General features: G+C 47.4%; 1 protein-coding gene across 1 annotated transcript; it reads left to right on the forward strand.

Annotated features, from left to right (window-relative positions):
- Nucleotides 1-18: 18 nt before the first annotated feature.
- Nucleotides 19-13,227, forward strand: SIRT2 (sirtuin 2). Its single transcript, XM_083455707.1, has 16 exons — nt 19-165; nt 288-361; nt 1,590-1,635; nt 2,576-2,692; nt 3,174-3,215; nt 4,827-4,933; nt 5,031-5,087; nt 6,604-6,672; nt 7,436-7,565; nt 8,286-8,345; nt 8,561-8,616; nt 10,365-10,441; nt 10,540-10,591; nt 11,460-11,527; nt 12,202-12,268; nt 12,432-13,227. The coding sequence occupies exons 1-16, from the start codon at nt 150-152 to the stop codon at nt 12,573-12,575; spliced, it is 1,182 nt and encodes a 393-aa protein (XP_083311833.1). The 5' UTR covers nt 19-149; the 3' UTR covers nt 12,576-13,227.
- Nucleotides 13,228-19,203: the final 5,976 nt, after the last annotated feature.

The following is a 19,203-nucleotide window of genomic DNA, read 5'->3' on the forward strand; positions in this document are numbered from 1 at the left end:
CCCCTCTCGCTCCTCGGCCGCTACGGTTGAAAACAACACCAACCGCCCTTTCCCAGTGCATGCTGGGAGACTGGCTGGCGATTGGCTGGCGCGCCGCGGTGCCTCCTGGGGGTTGAAGTTCTCCTGTCAGGGGACTTGACAGCGGCTCCATGGACAGCCGGGAAGGTAGCCTGTTGTGAGGGGGGTTGCTGGGGAGTGGGAGACGGAGCCCCGCACCGCTGAAGTAACCGCCGCCGCCTCTTCCTCCTCCTCACACTCCCCCTTTGTTGTGTCTTTTCCTGTCACAGAGCCCGGAGCCGCCTCCGCTGCCGCCGGGGAGGACGAGGGAGAGGCCGAGGCCGAGAAGGGCCCTGCCTCGTCGGTGAGAAGCTGGCAAAGGAGAACGGAATTGGGTGGGAGGTCGGGGTCCCCTTCTCGTATCTCCCATGGTGGGTGGTGGTGGTGGGGGAGGTCTGGTCTGACCCCTCCCCCTGGGCCTGCCAGGCAGAAGTTCAACAGGAAAAGCCTCTGCCGCCCCTTTCCTCCTGCCTTTGTTGTTGTTTAGTCGTTTAGTCGTGTCCGACTCTTCATGACCCCCTGAACCAGAGCACGCCAGGCCCTCCTGTCTTCCACTGCCTCCCGCAGTTTGGTCAAACTCATCCTGGTCGCTTCGAGAACACTGTCCAACCATCTTGCCTCTGTTGTCCCCTTCTCCTTGTGCCCTCTATCTTTCCCAACATCAGGGTCTTTTCCAGGGAGTCTTCTCTTCTCCTGAGGTGGCCAAAGTATTGGAGCCTCAGCTTCAGGATCTGTCCTTCCAGTGAGCAGTCAGGGCTGGTTTCCTTCAGAATGGATACGTTTGATCTTCTTGCAGTCCATGGGACTCTCAAGAGTCTCCTCCAGCACCAGAATCCATAAGCATCCATTCTTTGGCGATCAGCCTTCTTTATGGTCCAGCTCTCACTTCCGTACATTGTAGAGGAAGGAATCAGAGAATCCTAAGAGTTGGAAGGTATCATCAAAGGTTCTCTAGTCCAACCCTCTGCAATGCAGGAATCTCAGCTAAAGCATCCATGGCAGATGGCCACCCAACCTCTGCCTAAAAACCTCCAAGGTAGGAGAATCCACATCCTCCCCGACGGAGACCGTTCAGCGCTCGGTCAGAGCAAACGTCAGTTGGGGTTTCCAGCAGGTCACTGTTTGCTCTGATTCAGCTTTAAAGAGTGGGTATTCACGGGGAACGCTCCAGAACGAAAAAGAAAAATGAAAGCACTTGGACTCAGAGATTTAAAGCACAGAGAGGATCATGCCTGGAAAGACTGGAGGAAAGGCAGGTGTGGATAAGTCCTCATAATTTCACCTTTCGGAATTTTAATTACTGTTAGGTGGCTGTGGCCACTGTGTTCTCTGTGTAGATCCATGGTGAAGAGATTTCATATGTCAGAAAGAAGTGAGCAAGTGAACTGTTAATTGCCATGGAGGAGCAATAAGTAGTGAGGTTCAGTTATGCAATGGTAGGTTTAGGTTAAACAGTAAAACAAACTTCACAGTAGTTTAGAAACAACCTTTTTCAACTTCATTCACCTTTCCTTCCTATGTTTTTTATACAGGATTCAGATTCTGACAACGAAGCCGGAGCTTCTGGTGAAACTGAAAGTATGTGTCCCATTTGAGGAGCTCCAACATATGGGTTTGGGCCTGTGTGGGTGGAAGTTTAAATCAGTGATGCAGTTGACCACAACGTACTGTATACAAAATAAAGGCCACGGATACCTGCATAAATCTGAAACTGTACTGTCATTATGTCACCTTGACTTGTCTAACTTTCTGGCTAAGGATGCCAGTCTAACCCTACATATCTGGGAGTAAGCACCATTGACTTCAGTAGCACTTACATCTGAGTAGACCTGGCTAGGGTTGTGCTGTAATATCTACTTTTACTGAAGTACATGGGTTTTTCCTGCAGAGCAGCCTGTGTTTCATTCTTTTGACTATAGTTGCAGACTGGAAGCAATGTATTTTTAGGGTTAGGGTTAGGCACTTGGAATTTCAGCCGTCAGGTTAGCAGTGCACATTCCTTCCCATGTCTGATAACTCATGAGTCAAATCAGCTACCAAGGAGACCCTTTCAAGTTCCTAAAAACCCTTCTGTATTTAAAGCTTTTTTTCAGAAAGGTGTGGGGCTGACCCTATGATTAAGCAATCATTGGGCAACCTTGGGCAGCAAGTTGGTCAGTTTTGTTTACTATTTTTACTACTTTTAAAATTTTGTCTTTGTCGCCAAAATGTTTTTGTCAGTTTCTGGGTGGAGAAGCATCCATTATTGATCTTTTGGGTTGAAAAATGAAGCAGTTTTTGGGAAGAACCAGTTTCTATCACAGGTCTTTCCCCTTGCCCCTCAGATTCCTACTATCTCTTTCCGTTGTTATGAAAGGTTTAGTTTTGACTGCAGATCATTAGCAGTGTATAATAGCAGGCTTTTCAGCATCACAAACTTTTCTGCAGGCAAGATCTCATAATATAGTCCAGAGGTTCTGGACATTTGAGATTCATTGTGCCTAACTTTATGGATCTCTCTCTCTCTTTCTCTTGCCAGTGGATTTTCTACGAAACCTCTTGTCCCGAACACTGGGCTTAGGCAGTGAGAAGCCTGAGAAGGTGCTGGATGAGCTGACGTTGGATGGTGTGAGCAGGTTCATGCTGTCTGAAAAATGTAAGCCAGCACTCCGTTTTCAGGTGGGCTTGGACCTGGCTGGAATTCTGGCAGCCTCTTGGTTTAACGCCCTTTGCCAAGCCACCAAAGAACACTGAGATGAAGCAGTGCTAAGATAAAGCTGAAAGAGACCTCTTACTTTTAGAAAATTAATCTGGGCCAAAGCTCAGCCTTTTTTTATTTCTAGAGATACTAATAATTTTTAGATCTTTATTTATACCCCATCCTTTCCCTGACTCAAGGTGGCTTACAGATAAAATCACAGAATTGTACAGTTGGAAAAGACCTGAAGGGTCATTTAATCCAACCCCCTGCAATGCAGGAATCTCAGCTAAAGCATCCACAACTGGTGTAAACCAGTTGAAACAAATAAAGACCAAAAGTAGGAGCCCACAGTGTTGCTACAGGGCTGGGGATAGGTGTGAGTCTGTTATCATCTAAACAATGGAGATTTAAAAAGTGCTTCCTTTTTTTGTTGTAGGCAAGAAGGTAGTATGTATGGTGGGAGCAGGAATCTCAACTGGTGAGTTTCACAAGCGCTTCTTTTATTATTTTTGGTTGTGTCAAAAGGAAGGAATAGAGCAGGCTGCGTTTCTGGCCAGCATGTAATGTGTGTATGTGTCAGAGGCCTCTCTAGTCACAACAGTGATATATAATCCCACCTATGGAGGGGCGCTGACACTTCTTAAATAGAAATATTCATCTGTCTTTCCAGAGATGAAGGTCAGCGTAGAATGAGTTGCCTTCTGCTGAGTCTGTTGGTTCACTTGCAGCCTAGTACCAGCTACCCAAGGTCTTTTCCTGTCCTGCCACCAGAGATTTGTTTTATAAACTAAGAGATGTGATTGGACCTGTAAGATTCTGCATGTATATCATGCGTTCTGCCACTGAGCCATGACTCCTCCCAGGATAAAGTAGCTAAAGGCTGCACACGTAGCATGTGTATGTTTTAAAACTCTGTAGTATTTAGGGTGGCCAAAGATATTTGTCTGATGTCAAGGAATCGTTACCCAGTATTGATAACCAAGTCTATTAAATTGGATCAGCACTTGATACAGATATCCCTCGCCTGAAATATTGTTTGTGACCAGTCTGGCCTCTTTTTAAGCTGCCTGCTTAAAAAGCCTTCCAGGCAGTTTCCTGATCTTCACTGCCAATGTGCACCTACCAGGGAAGAATCAGGTGTATTCAAGGGCAATGCTGAAACCCAACAGGTCTGTTGATTGTCCCCTGTGAGATGTGCACACATTGAAACCTGTGTCAGAACCCTCTTTATCACAAGGAATTTTCTTGACAGACAAGTCAATGTAGAAAGTGTTCTTCATGGTGATTTTTTCAAAATAACTGGCTTAGGTCATACTCTGAGTTTAAGCTGGACTGATCTTGTGTTCTCTGTTTGAATCATAGAATCCAAGGGTTGGAAGGGACCCTGAGGGCCAGCCCCTTGCAGTGCAAAAAATCTTCTGCCCAATTTGAGGCTCAAACTCACAGCCCCAAAATTAAGAGTCTCATGCTCTAACAACTGAACTATCCATAGTTTCTTCTTCCGTTCTTCTGTTGTACTGGGGTGGAAACCAATAAAGCACCAAACACACTTCCCTAAACGGCCTCGGTCCAGTATACCTGAAGGAGCGTCTCCACCCCCATCGTTCTACCCGGACACTGAGGTCCAGCACTGAGGGCCTTCTGGCGGTTCCCTCACTGCGAGAAGCCAGGTTACAGGGAACCAGGCAGAGGGCCTTCTCGGTAGTGGCACCCGCCCTGTGGAACGCCCTCCCACCAGATGTCGAAGAGAACAACAACTACCAGACTTTTAGAAGACATCTGAAGGCAGCCCTGTTTAGGGAAGCTTTTAATGTTTGATGTATCACAGTATTTTAATATTCTTTTGGAAGCCGCCCAGAGTAGCTGGGGAAACCCAGCCAGATGGGCGGGGTATAAATAATAAATTATTATTATTATTATTATTATTATTATTATTATTATTATTATTATTATCCCAGCTTAAATAATGCTGGTGTCAATACATGCGCACATTGGATAAATCTTAACCAGGGTCCGGGGGGTAGGGCAAGTCTCTGGTAGGATTTTCCAACTACTGAATTTCTTAACGAAGTGACATTGTGCCTCTCAGCTGCAGGGATACCTGATTTCCGCTCACCAGGCACGGGGCTCTACGCCAACTTGCAGCAGTACAACCTGCCGTACCCTGAAGCCATCTTTGAGATCAGCTATTTCAAGGTACCACACTTAGTCATCTGCCCGCAAGCTGGCATCAGCTGAAAACACCATTGTTTTCTCTTTGTGCGACTGATTGTATTTCTCTGCCTTGATTTAGCAACACCCGGAGCCATTCTTTGCCTTGGCCCGAGAACTGTACCCGGGGCAATTCAAGGTAAGCTTTCTTTTGCATTGTCCCTAATTTAGAGTTAAAACATGGCTCAGGGAGAGGGGATTGGATATCATATGTTTTAGGAGGGTTTGGGGTTAGGCAGGTCAGGGCTCCCAGGTTCTGTCCCCAGATTTCAGCCAGGACTGTAACTTCTAACTTGTTTGTGGATTTTCTTGATGTTTTAAAGTCTCTTGGGATGTTTGAGACATTTTGATTTTTTTCAGCAGTTCCCTTAAGTGTTGAAGGAAGCGTTCACTTCTTTTGGACTTGGTGCCATGGATTTAAAGAAGGGAAAGCTATATGTCTCCTCATTTTCAGCACAGCATATGTAGGAGGCAGCTTTGTGTCAAAGCCATGTATACCTGTTTGCAGCTCTGGTTTGTGGAGCAAGATGGGAGCTGGATTTCTCCAGGGTTTTCTTCCCACTTCAAATGAGTTCATAGAATCATAGAGTTGGAAGAGACCACAAGGGCCATCGAGTCCAACCCCCTGCCAAGCAGGAAACACCATCAGAGCACTCCTGACATATGGTTGTCAAGCCTCTGCTTAAAGACCTCCAAGGAAGGAGACTCCACCACACTCCTTGGCAGCAAATTTCAGTTGAGGGGATGTGGATCTTGAATCCGGAAGAGGGCTCCTGTTGGTGGGAAGAGGCCTGGAATTCTGGGTCTCTATTACCACTCTGATTAATCCTCTTTCCCTGCTTTGCAATACTAGCTCTTGGTTTGGGGAGTGGAGGACCCCTCTCTCTGAGCCCCCGTACCCCTACCTCTATAAGGCACTGCTGCCTGTTTGTCCATAATCTCTGGGCCTCATAGGGATAGCACAGGGGAAGTGAAAAAATGTTGCCCCATTTGCTTTCTCTAATAATAATAATAAATAAATTTTATTTATACCCCACCCTCCCCAGCCAAGACCGGGCTCAGGGCGACTAACACCAGGTATAAAACAATTGATTAAAATACAACTTAAAAACAAGATTAAAATACAACATTAAAATGCAGCCTCATTTCAGTAGAAACTCAAATCAAAAACTTTTTGGGGATGAAAACGTCAAATCTTCACCAAGGCCACTATCCAGACTGGTCCTACGTGGGCCAGGAAAAAGCCAGGGAAGTCCCCAAATAGGAGTTCCATCACAGAAGGAAAAAGGGTGAGGGGATCAAGTTGATCCCCAGGCGGAACAACTCTGTCTTACAGGCCCTGCGGAAAGAAATCAGATCCTGCAGGGCCCTGGTCTCATAAGGCAGAGCATTCCACCAGGCCGGGGCCAGTGTTGAAAAGGCCCTGGTTCTGGTTGAGGCTAATAAAATGCTAATTGCATGCAAATAGGCAGCAACAGGACAGAGCAGGAGCAGCAGGATCGGGAAGCTCCAGAAAGTAGCAGTTTGGCCCTTGCAGGAGTGCCCAGCTATGCCTGCCCTGTTGCCAGCCCTGTTCCTTGAGTTCCAGTAAACCACTGCCTACCACATCTGTTTCCAAGAATAGTGGCTTAGCCTGGGGCTCTGCTCTTTTTCAGCCCACGGTCTGCCACTACTTCATGCGCCTCCTGAAGGAGAAAGGGATGCTGTTGCGCTGCTACACACAGGTGGGTAAAACCAACCTTCTCGTGGATCACAAAAGAGGGCAAGTGAATCTTTCAGCCTAGAGGACTTAGGCTTTTTTATTTTAAAATGTTGGAGCCTGGTGGTATTGCTCTGCAGGCCAACCCTGCTTCCAGAAGTCACTCTAGATGGATAAGAGGGAAGATTGGAGGTTAGTATCCCAGAACTCAGTGGAAGCAGAGCCGACCACCAGCCCTTTAGCCATTCCTGGTTCTTTCTTCATTGCATGGCATGCAAATAGTAAAAATGCTTCAGCAGGAAGGATATGCAGCCCCAATGCCAGAACCACCTGTCTCAGTCAGTAGTTTGACCTCTGTTCCCATGGGCATTGCAGTTCTTTGCCCTATTACAGAGCAGGAGCCTTTGACACATAGAATCATAGAATCATAGAGTTGGAAGAGACCACAAGGGCCATCGAGTCTAACCCCCTGCCAAGCAGGAAACACCATCAGAGCATTCCTGACATATGGTTGTCAAGCCTCTGCTTAAAGACCTCCAAAGAAGGAGACTCCACCACACTCCTTGGCAGCAAATTCCACTGTTGAACAGCTCTTACTGTCAGGAAGTTCTTCCTAATGTTTAGGTGGAATCTTCTTTCTTGTAGTTTGGATCCAGAAGCATCTCTTAGAATTGTGCTCCTTGTTGCTTGCTGCCCCTAGTCAGCTTTAGCTCTTATGTGGGCAGCCATTTGGGCTTAGAGAATTTCTCCCGCTCGCTTGTCCTGGACACTTTCTCTGTCCTTCTCAGAACATAGACACCTTGGAGCGGGTGGCTGGCCTGGATCAGGATGACCTCGTGGAAGCTCACGGCACCTTCTTCACTTCCCACTGCATCCAGTCCGGCTGCAAAAAGGCATACACCCTGGAGTGGATGAAAGGTGATGCTCCATAGTGTGTGTGTGTGTGTTGCAGGGGGTGGGGGAGGAGGGCAATCATGGGATCCTAGAGGGAGGACTGAAGGGGTATACAATAGAAACAAAACTTCCCTTGGGGAAATCCTGCGGAATCTCTTGAACGTGGCTTTGATACCTTTTGGTAGAGAGGAAGCAACGTGTGATAGGTTGCCACTTCTTGGTGGTGAGATAACCGTGGTTTCCATACTGTGTGAATGCTGCTGCTGAAGGAGGCACTGCTGCCTGTGATTTCAGCAGTGGCGTAGCGTGGGGGGTGCAGGGGGGACCGGCCGCACTGGGCGCAACATCTGGGGGGGGCGCGCTCGCACTCGCAGCTCTCTGCCCCTACCTGGCTCACTCTCTCTCTCTCACTGCAGTGCTGGCTGTGTGAATCCGATCCGAGCCGCCGGGTCGCCGCCCACTGTGGAGGGGGGGGGGGCAGGCGTGCGGTGCGGTGCGGAGAGAGAGTGAGGGACTATCTGGGGGAGGGGCGCAAATTACTTGCCTCGCCCCGGGTGCTGACAACCCACGCTACGCCACTGGATTTCAGCGTGCCAATTCGGTCACCCAAGGTATAAAAGAGTAGCTGCTTGTTTGCCCAGTATGGAGGCAAGTGTGGGTGTGTCAGGAAATGGGCTTACTGCCCGTGGGCTGCGTTCAGTTACATTTTCTAGCATTCCAGACCTCTTGTCTGTTTCCTTTCAGAAAAGATCTTCTCATCTCTCATTCCAAAGTGTGAGAAATGTCAAAGTGTTGTGAAGCCAGGTGAGCTTATCTTCTGAAATGTCACCTCCCCCCCAACCCATCTCAAAATCCTTTGTCGTAGATTTGATTCCAACACAAGGGCAGAGGGGTTAGAAATTTGCTGCAGCTGTTTTTTGTTTCTAATGAAAACTGAGATTATCAAGGAGCTGCAGTCTATTCTCTCACAGAATCTCTCCGCTCATGCAGTACTGACCTTTCCCCCCTTCTCTACTCAGATATCGTGTTCTTTGGGGAGAACCTGCCCTCTCGTTTCTTCTCTCTGATGCAGTCAGTAAGTGTCCTGGTTGCTTTTCCCTCAGAGTCAGGATTCTTGTAGCCCCATATTCACAGGTCTGCAAAGCCCCGTGACCTCTGGATCCTTAAGTTACCGTATTTTTCGCTCTATAAGACGCACCAGACCATAAGATGCACCTAGTTTTTGGAGGAGGAAAGCAAGAAAAAAAATATTCTGAATCTCAGAAGCCAGAACAGCAAGAGGGATCGCTGCGCAGTGAAAGCACCAATCCCTCTTGCTGTTCTGGCTTCTGTGATAGCTGCGCAGCCTGCATTCGCTCCATAAGACGCACACACATTTCCCCTTACTTTTTAGGAGGGGAAAAGTGAGTCTTATAGAGCAAAAAATACGGTAACTGCTGAAATTTGCACAAATGCACTAGATATTGAATTGGTGGTAAATTTTGTGGCTTTTTTTAATGTATTTTGATTGGGTTATGTCAGTTTACTATATTGTAAGCCTCCCAGGGTTTATGTAAAGAGGGAACATGGATTTTTAAAACAAGAAGTGTTGACCAGAAATGGGAGCACAGCTCACCTTGTGAATGTGTAGAGCAGCTTCAGAACTGCGCCCCTCCATAATTCGCATGGGGGAGGCCTGCAGCAGAGAGCTGCACAGTCACCTGCTCAGTCACTTTGGAGTGAGAGGTGAGCCAGTGATCTCAGTGGTTGGAGTCCCCTTAGTGACTACCCCAGGAAGCATTGTCCTTGCTTTCAGCTGGATCTCAGTGATGCTGTCACAGAGCCAAATCTGTATGCTGTGTAATGCTATGACAGGCCTACTATATCATTCTAGATGGCTGGGAAGAGTAAAACATTTACCAAGGGGTAGGGAAAATGGAAACAGCAGATTGGGCTATAGATAGGTACAAAAGAGAAGTCTTCGTAGAAGGGGTTAAGGAAAACCCTGCACCAAAGATGCTCGTGAGGAATTAATGCATTCAGAGCAGCCCTGTAAATAGGTTATAACCGACTCTTTCATTGTTCACTGCGGGCTTGTTAGCTCAGCACACTTCAGTTTGTGGCCAGAAATCACTCTGTGCGCAGCACGCCAGCATTTAATTCTCATGCATTCCAGGAGTCTGTGGTTTTCTTCTCTGCTGAAGAGCTGCAATTGCTTACACCCTCATGGGCTTTGAACCACAGAATTCTCCCGTGAACTGTAATGAATGTAACTATGTTCGAATCATGTGGCTTGTCTAGCCCAGCAAGTACAGTGGTGCCCCGCAAGACGAAATTAATTCGTTCCGCGGGTCTCTTCATCTAGCGGTTTTTTCGTCTTGCGAAGCAACCCTATTAGCGGATTAGTGCTATTAGCGGTTTAGCGGCTATTAGCGGCTATTAAAGGCTTAAGGGATTAGCGGATTAGCTGCTAAAAGGCTATTAGCGGTTTAGCGGCTTAGAAAAAGGGGGTGGGGAGCAGAAAAAAATCTCAAAACTCGCAAGACATTTTCGTCTTGCGAAGCAAGCCCATAGGGAAATTCGTCCTGCGAAGCGCATCGAAAAACGGAAAACCCTTTTGTCTAGCGGGTTTTCCGTCTTGTGAGGCATTCGTCTTGCGGGGCACCACTGTAGATGATAACTGGGTTCAGGGCAATGCACCCAAAGGGTGCATATAGCCTCCTTGTGGTTTTGGAGAGGAGAGGGGAGGTACTCAAACACGGCTAGAGAGCTTGCGGCGGTATTTCTGTGGTGCTCACAATCCTTCACAGCAGCCCCCCCCCTCTCCTTCCCTCCTGCCTGCAGGATTTCCGTAACGTGGACTTGCTTATTATCATGGGCACCTCCCTGCAGGTCCAGCCTTTTGCCTCTCTCGTCAGCAGGTAGGTGAACTTCTGCCATGTAGGCAGTGTGGCTGAGGGGTGACTATTGCTTGTTAAAGCAACACTACCATAGCCATTTTTTCCTTTCTCCTTTCAAGGGTACCAACAAACACACCGCGGCTCCTGATCAATAAGGAGAAGACTGGAGAGGTAAGATAGTCTGTGGTACAGACTACGGCCCTCTGCGATTAGGTATTCTGGGTTGAAAAGCTTCTCAGGTACCGGAAGTAATTGCTTTTGTTACTATAATTGCAGCAGAGAGAACATTTTCCTGACACCAACATCTACTCTGCTCTCATTAGGAATGGTGGGACACGCAAGCAAGGTTTAGAGGCTGTGGTTTTAATGACATCAACTCTCTGTGCAAATCCAGTTTCTTTTATTTTTTTAAAGATATTTATTAAAAGTTTTTTTAGTTACAGAAAAAAAAGTATAAAAGAAAACAATGAAAAATTTAACAAACAATACATCAAAAATAAGAAGAAAAAGAAAAAGAAAAAAGAACAATACATCAAAGCAGCATAATAAAAAGAAGAAAAAAACACATCTAAGTTCCATATCATTGTCTTTCATTTACTTGTTTCCTCGACTTCCTCACACCTCCCTTTTTTGTATTCTAGTTCAAATTAGCTAATTCAGCAAATCCCTTCCCTCTTTCTCAATCCCTCTTCTTCCATCGACTCTTCTCCCTGGTCTTGGATTCTGCCAGTCATGTGCAAATCCAGTTTCCAGTAATGATTATTTTCATAGTTGAGTGCTAATGGGGACCTTGTTTACAGTTGCACAAAAACTTGCCCAAGATATCAACAACAACTTAGTCTCTCGAGCAAGTGATATATAGGGGCAGAATTGGAGCCTTCCATGAAGACAGTTTACTTTAAGACTTAATCAGTGTGATGATACTGATGAGTGAAGAATCAGTGAAGAATCCATGAAACAGTCATTCCCTCTCCTTCCCAGTGATAGGTACCATCTTGGAGCCATTGAGAGACTCTTTTTATGCTTTCTGTCTCTGCAGAGTGATCCTTTCATGTCCCTGATGGGCTACGGCTGTGGAATGGACTTTGATTCAGAGAAGGCATACAGGCACGTGACCTTTGGGACTGGGCTGGGAACAGAAGCTGAGCCAATGATGCTACCACTGGATGGGTGGGGGCCCGGGGTGTTTAATGGTGTGGTGCTCAGAACAGAGCAGTTAGTAAAGTGGAGGCTCTTGGGCAGGAGGACATGGTGTTTGGGTTGTACCCTCTCTTGAATCTGCACTGTTAACGCTTTGTGAGTGAGTACAGTAGCCTAGAAGCACAGATGGTGACCACTCTCTTTTTGACTCCTTCCCAGTGAGAGCCAGTGTGGTGTAGTGGTTAAGAGCGGTGGACTCGTAATCTGGTGAACCGGGTTCGCGTCTCCGTTCCTCCACATGCAGCTGCTGGGTGACCTTGGGCCAGTCACACTTCTCTGAAGTCTCTCAGCCCCACTCACCTCACAGAGTGTTTGTTGTGGGGGAGGAAGGGAAAGGAGATTGTGAGCCGCTTTGAGACTCCTGAAGGGGAGTGATAAAGCGGGATATCAAATCCAAACTCCTCCTCCTCTTCTTCTTCTTCTTCTTCTTCCCTTCCATCTGTAATTTTGGGATGATAACACTGACCTTGCAAGGAACCCCAAAAGAATGTACGTGAATTGTTTTGAGTGTTTAGAGAGCACTCTATGTTGTTCACTAAAGCATAATTCTTTTGTGGGGGGTCTCCCATCTTCTCTTGTAGGGATGTTGCATGGCTTGGAGATTGTGACGAGGGCTGCCTGGCTTTGGCCGAGCTGCTGGGATGGAAGGTACCTATCCTGTTAAGGGACCGCTTGGTTGCAGCCCAGATCATACATAAACAGGTTGCATTGGGGTTTTGTCTCATATCCTACCTAGACTTGCCATCCTTATAGCAGCTCCATTCTACCTTGTCTCTCGGTGAGATTCCCAGCTTGATTTCTTTTCTTTCAGACGGAGCTGGAGGAACTGGTGAAAAAGGAGCACGCTGCCATAGATGCCAAGTCAGGCGGGGCAAGTGCCTCCCACCCTCTAACCAAGGAGCAGAAGGAAAAGCCATCCCCAAAGAAGGAAAAGCCCCCTGACAGCAAAGAGTGAAGAGATTTGACAGGACAGGAGGGACGTTTGCTGTGCAGGAATTAAAAATCAACGTGGCCACAGGCTGAGTGATCCTTGTGGCTTGTTGACTTGCCTGACTTGACTTCTGTAAGCCCGGGATCAACAGAAATATTCTTCTTGGGAGATAATGAAGTGGGGAATCCAAGCTGGGTTGTGGAATAGAAGTGAGGAGATGCCCAGGTAGCAACGCACAAAGTCTTTCTGCTGACTTTGGGGGTGTTTGACTGAAGCCCTAAATTGCTGGAATCATGAGCGAGAAGGTGGATTCTTGAATTAGCAATATTAATATTTCTTTGGGGTTGAGTTCCATTCATTTATGCTTCTGTTACGTTTATTAACTTCCAACTAACCTGCGCTATGTCTGAAGGCCGATGGAGGGAGTGATGAACGAAACCAGCCTTGGTCTTAACTATACCCTCTCGCTCTTTTTCCTGGAGAACAGGTTCTTTCTTTGGCACCAGCGTGGCCAAGAAAGGCAGTTGGGGAGAGTGGTTGTCCCAAGGGGGTTTTCTGATAACCCTCTTGACCTCTGGAAGGTTGCAATTTTGCAAGAGTACTTTTAAGCTTTTGCCTTGATTGTTTTGCATTAAGCTATTATAAGTGGCAATTAAATTCAAGCACCTTGATCTAAGGACGGGATATTGTGTCTCTTTGCTCTGCTCCTTCAAGCACTTCCTCACATGCAGGGCCTTTTCTGGTTGGGCTGTTGGATTGTAAGTGTCTTTGGTTGCTTTTTATTATATAACCTTTCCAAAAGAAAATCGGAGTAGGTCTCAGCAGATTAAAAAACAAATATTAAGTTGCCCATTTAAAATTGGATTAAAATAAGATAATGTCTGGGTGATGTTAAAAAAACCACCCTAGCCCTTTACAGAACCCCAGAAGCCAGCCCATAATTTCCAAAAGATGCTTGAGTTTCCAGTACTCCTTATGGAGAAAATTCCCTTTTCCTACTGGACAGCCTTGGCACAGATACGCACAAAGGTGCGTATTGGCATAGACCCCATTATCGCTGTTTATTTGTACGCCACCTTTCCATAGCAGACCGTACTCCAGGCGACTCACCACACCAGAAGGTTTACATAATTTGCTTAGTTACGGGACATAACAAAATTTAGATAGTCACAAACGATAAGCTAATGAAAACATCTTGTGTTAGTAAATATACAGTAGCATTACAGTGGCAATTCTTAATAAGGTCCAGCAATAAAAATTCAAGAACATAATCCAGATAACGGCAAAAATGATTCATCTCGAAAACAAAACCTGGGTCCCAGCAGTAAACCCTGAACAAGGCTCCACCCTGACAGTCTCTAGGCATTGTGAGCAGCAAAAGCAGCAGCCTTTGTGGCTGGAGTCAGTCAGGGCCTCTGCCCTCCCAGGCCAGGTAGAAATGGGCCAGGCAAGACAGGGAGCAGGGTTTGCAGGACTCGCAATGAGGTGCTGAATGAGCCAGAGGCTACTTCCATTGTCAGATGCCTTCTGCTATGCCACAGCTTCATAAATCCTTTCTGGGTGGAGATGTAAGGTAAAGGTAAAGGGACCCCTGACCATTAGGTCCAGTCGTGGCCGACTCTGGGGTTGCGGCTCTCATCTTGCTTTACTGGCCAAGGGAGCCGGCATACAGCTTCCGGGTCATGTGGCCAGCATGACTAAGCTGCTTCTGGCGAACCAGAGCAGCGCACGGAAACACCGTTAACCTTCCTGCTGGAGCAGTACCTATTTATCTACTTGCACTTCGATGTGCTTTCGAACTGCTAGGTTGGCAGGAGCAGGAGCTCACCCCATCGCGGGGATTTGAACCGCCGACTTTCTGATTGGCAAGCCCAAGAGGCTCAGTGGGTTAGACCACAGCGCCACCCACGTCCCATGGGTGGAGATGTATCCATGATTAAATAGCTCCCCCTGCAGTGAAGGTGGGAGCATCCTTTCAGTGTTGAGGATCCATGTGAGAACCTCCTTAGAATCATAGAATCATAGAGTTGGAAGAGACCACAAGGGCCACTGAGTCCAACCCCCTGCCAAGCAGGAAACCACCATATAGAATCAGAGAATCATAGAGTTGGAAGAGACCACAAGGGAGACATCTGTGATTTATTTGCAAGACATCTATGATTTATTTGCAAGAAGATCCAAATGGGCTTACATTTGACATCCTAAATTGAGCAACAAAGACAGTAACATATCAAAGACCACCCAACGAAACCATTAAAATGAGAGTCGACACAAAGCAACACAATGGGGGGGGGGGAGTGTTTAGAATCATTCAGTATAGGCGAAACTGCCACAATAAAAGGAGCGTAGGAGCAACTATGTTTGCGGCTCTCTGGGGAGAGACTTGCGGAGTCCACGTGCTGCAACGCTGAAGGGTCCAGTCCTGTGTCTCCAATCTACGGTACCTGGAAAGGTGGTGGAAAACTGAGCAGGGCATCTGACATTGATGGCAGGTGGTCTGGCAGGTTCAGGTGGGAGGGGGCAGCCCATCAACTGCTCTCCTTCCAAAACATTTAAGGAATCGATTTAGAACTTCCGATACCTTGTTCTCAGCATTGTAGTCCCTGTTTTTTCCTGATCTCCCATGGGAATCCACTCACATTCACAAATCCTACAGCGACGTCTAGGCTGGCTTAGTCATATCTACAGAATGGAAGATGGCAGGAGTTACTCTGCGGGGAGCAGGCTTCCAGCAACCGGACCCATCAGCTGACGAACTGTGCATTACAAAGATGTCTGCCAACATGACATGAAGGCTGGCAACATTGACCTCGCCATGTGGGAATCTTGCAGTGCCTGGAGGCAGTCAGTCAGGTTGTGCATCCATAGCAGTGATCGGAGGAGGAATGACCGCTGGGAGAGAGCGCAGAATGAAGAAATGCTATTATACATAGCAGCACAACCGGACACCTTCGTCTACCCCAGCTGCTAGAAAACATGTCTCTCCTGCATCAGTCTCTACAGCCACAGCAGGCGCTGTAACTCCAGCAGCTTGACTTCACCCCTGAAGTTGCACTCTTCCTTTGTTTCCTAAGGCAAACGGATGCCAACCAGAAGCCAAGCACCCCAAGGTCGCTTGCCCCTTGCTCTGTTCTCTCCTGCCAGAGGTTTTCAAGCACTTTGGGTGGGTGGGGGAACAAATGGAAGGAATCTTTCTCAGGTGTGCTTGTAGAAAAGCCAGGAACTAGCCAGAAACGATGCCTTATGAGGAACGGCTAAGGGAGCTGGGCATGTTTAGCCTGGAGAAGAGGAGGTTAAGGGGGGATATGATAGCCATGTTCAAATATATCAAAGGATGTCACATAGAGGAGGGAGAAAGGTTGTTTTCTGCTGCTCCAGAGAAGCAGACACAGAGCAATGGATCCAAACTACAAGAAAGAAGATTCCACCTAAACATTAGGAAGAACTTCCTGACAGTAAGAGCTGTTTGACAGTGGAATTTGCCGCCAAGGAGTGTGGTGGAGTCTCCTTCTTTGGAGGTCTTTAAGCAGAGGCTTGACAACCATATGTCAGGAGTGCTCTGATGGTGTTTCCTGCTTGGCAGGGGGTTGGACTCGATGGCCCTTGTAGTCTCTTCCAACTCTATGATTCTATGATTCTAGCCTCTGCCCAGCAGATACCTGTATGTGTTTCAGGCTTTTCATGTTCTTAATTAAACCTGCTCCCTTGTATAGTTTTAGTTTTAACAACTGACTTCTGCTTCAAAATGTGATGAGAGTGGTATTCAGTGATGTGACAGAGGCTGTGAAAACCGGCTTTAATGCCCTACTCCCAACTCCCACCTTGCTCTATTGTTGTTGTTTAGTCGTTTAGTCATGTCCGACTCTTCGTGACCTCCTGGACCAGAGCACACCAGGCACTTCTGTCTTCCACTGCCGCCCGCAGTTTGGTCAAACTCATGTTGGTAGCTTTGAGAACACTATCCAACCATCTCGTCCTCTGTCGTCCCCTTCTCCTTGTGCCCTCCATCTTTCCCAACATCAGGGTCTTTTCCAGGGAGTCTTCTCTTCTCATGAGGTGGCCAAAGTATTGGAGCCTCAGCTTCAGGATCTGTCCTTCCAGTGAGCACTCAGGGCTGATTTCCTTCAGAATGGATCGGTTTGATCTTCTTGCAGTCCATGGGACTCTCAAGAGTCTCCTCCAGCACCATAATTCAAAAGCATCAATTCTTCGGCGATCAGCCTTCTTTATGGTCCAGCTCTCACTTCCATACATCACTACTGGGGAAACCATAGCTTTAACTATACGGACCTTGCTACCCCTCCATTATTCCTGTCCTTAGGAAACGTGAAAAGTGTAACAAAAGAACAGCCAAGGCCATTTGGGGTTTTCCACTGCAGGCATATCCCGCCTCATTTTAGAACCAAGCACCTTCCTGTTCTTTGCATTCAGGACCTCTTAATCCCCGTAAGAAGCACTTGTGGTATTGTGTTGGGCCAAAGAACAACTACAAGAGCAGGAAGTGACTTGCGGGCTCAAGGGCTGGCATCTCTTGGGAGGCAGCGTACACAAAACATTATGCCTCTGAATACAAGGTGCAGGGAGCCCCAGGTGGGCAGAACACTGCTGTGCTCATGTCCAGTTTGCAGGGCATCTGGTCAGCTGCTATGGGAACAGGATGCTGGCCTAAACGGGTCTCCTTTGGCCTGATCCAGCAGACGCGTCTGAAGTTACTTAAACAGGCATTCAGCTGCCTTGAAGCAGACCAAATCGCCACGAAGTAGGCAGATATGTGTGGGACCCCAGGAGACCAGATCCGGAGATACAGAAAGATATGTTTTGGAATTGTTTGGGGTTGGGAAAATAGAAATCTGGTTGGGAGGTGTTGGGTCCGGACACTTGAGAAGCAAGAACAACTTTCCGGAACTGTTGCAGAGAGAGTTTTGAGCAAATGTTTATGCAACAGAAAGCGGAGTCGGTAACTGCAAAGGTGGTGGAATTTCTACCTGTGCTTCGGTTTCCTTTCCACCACCCCCTCCTCCTCCTCCCCCAGGTGTTTACTGCTCCACTTGTTGATCTTAATCACCTTCGTGTGCCCTCCATCCTTCCTCTTTGTATGACAAGAACAAGATGCCTCTCCCCACCCCTGAAAAAGGCTAAGAAGCCGCTGTTTTGTTTTATCAGCATTTAGCACTTTCAGATACAGTGGAGCTTGTTTTACAACCATAATCCATTCTGGAGGTCCAGTTGTAAACCAAAACAGGTTGTAACCTAAGGCACGCTTTCGCCAATGGTGCCTCCCAAAAATAAAAATGGGTTGTAATTCCAAAGAAGGGGACATGCACTTTCGGGTTTGACGCTGTAATCCAAAACGGTTGCAATCCAAAACAGTTGTAATCCAAAACAGTTGTAATCCAAAACAGTTGCAAACCAAGGTACCACTGTATAAGCAGTTTCCCAAAGCAGTTTACAGTAGTACCTCGGGTTAAGTACTTAATTCGTTCCGGAGGTCCGTTCTAAACCTGAAGCTGTTCTTAACCTGAAGCACCACTTTAGCCTATGGGGCCTCCTGCTGCCGCTGCGCTGCTGGAGCACAATTTCTGTTCTCATCCTGAAGCAAAGTTCTCGTACCTACAGGACCGCCTCTCCTGGTATGCCCCACAGAGAAACTTACGGTCTTCAAATAAAAACATCTTGAAGGTCCCAGGCCACAGAGAAGTTAGGCTGGCCTCAACTAGAGCCAGGGCTTTTTCGGCCGTGGCCCCAATCTGATGGAACACTCTGTCACAAGAGACTAGGGCCCTGCGGGACTTGACATCTTTCCGCAGGGCCTGCAAGACGGAGCTGTTCCACCAGGCCTTTGGCCAGGGCACAGCCTGACTCCCTCCCTCTGCAATCTTCGCGGAGCTCTGGCCCAATGGTTGCCAGTGGCTTGAATTAATTAATTTTATAATGAATGATTTTAGAGTGTTGTTTGTGCTGTACTTTTGTACTGTTTTATTGTTGTTAGTCGCCCTGAGCCTGGCTTCAGCTGGGGAGGGTGGGATATAAATAAAATTTATTATTATTATTAACCTGAGGTACTATTTCTGGGTTAGCAGAGTCTGTAACCTGAAGCGTATGTAACCTGAGGTACCACTGTATAGAAAAAATTAAACTGAGAACCATTAATTAGGGAACATAGGAAGCTTCCTTGTACAGAGTCCCCCTGGCTTCCTACTGACGCTTCCCCAATCGCATTTGGATGTCGTAGAACAGAAGCCCACCATTGAAATCAATACAAATCGAGCCGCTTTGAAAGTTGGATGAAACCGTATCCGGACGTGCCCTTTGTGGGCTTGGATTCTTTTAGGTTTAATGTGGAAGGCATGGGGGCGTTGCTCTTGGCAGTTGTAAGTTGCCCACGACTCACTTCCTTAAAGCGGTGTGCTCTGTCAGCATCGCCCTTGAGCCAGTGCCACTAACTGGACTCATCCACTTCAGCCCCGACTGGGCTAGGCGAGCTGGGTAGCACTTCCAGAGACCACCTTCTGCACAGGAACAGGTCAAAGTGCTGTGGACTCACAGCTTAGAGTTGTAAGCACCGGATTCACTTCCACAAGTAGACAGTCGTCGCACAGCAGAGTATAGCAGAGTATGGCAGAGCATAAACGACTCGGAGAGCAGCTCTGTA

This window comes from Podarcis tiliguerta, assembly GCF_965153285.1.
Source record: "Podarcis tiliguerta genome assembly, chromosome: 8".
In the NCBI taxonomy this organism is placed as follows: Eukaryota; Metazoa; Chordata; class Lepidosauria; order Squamata; family Lacertidae; genus Podarcis; species Podarcis tiliguerta.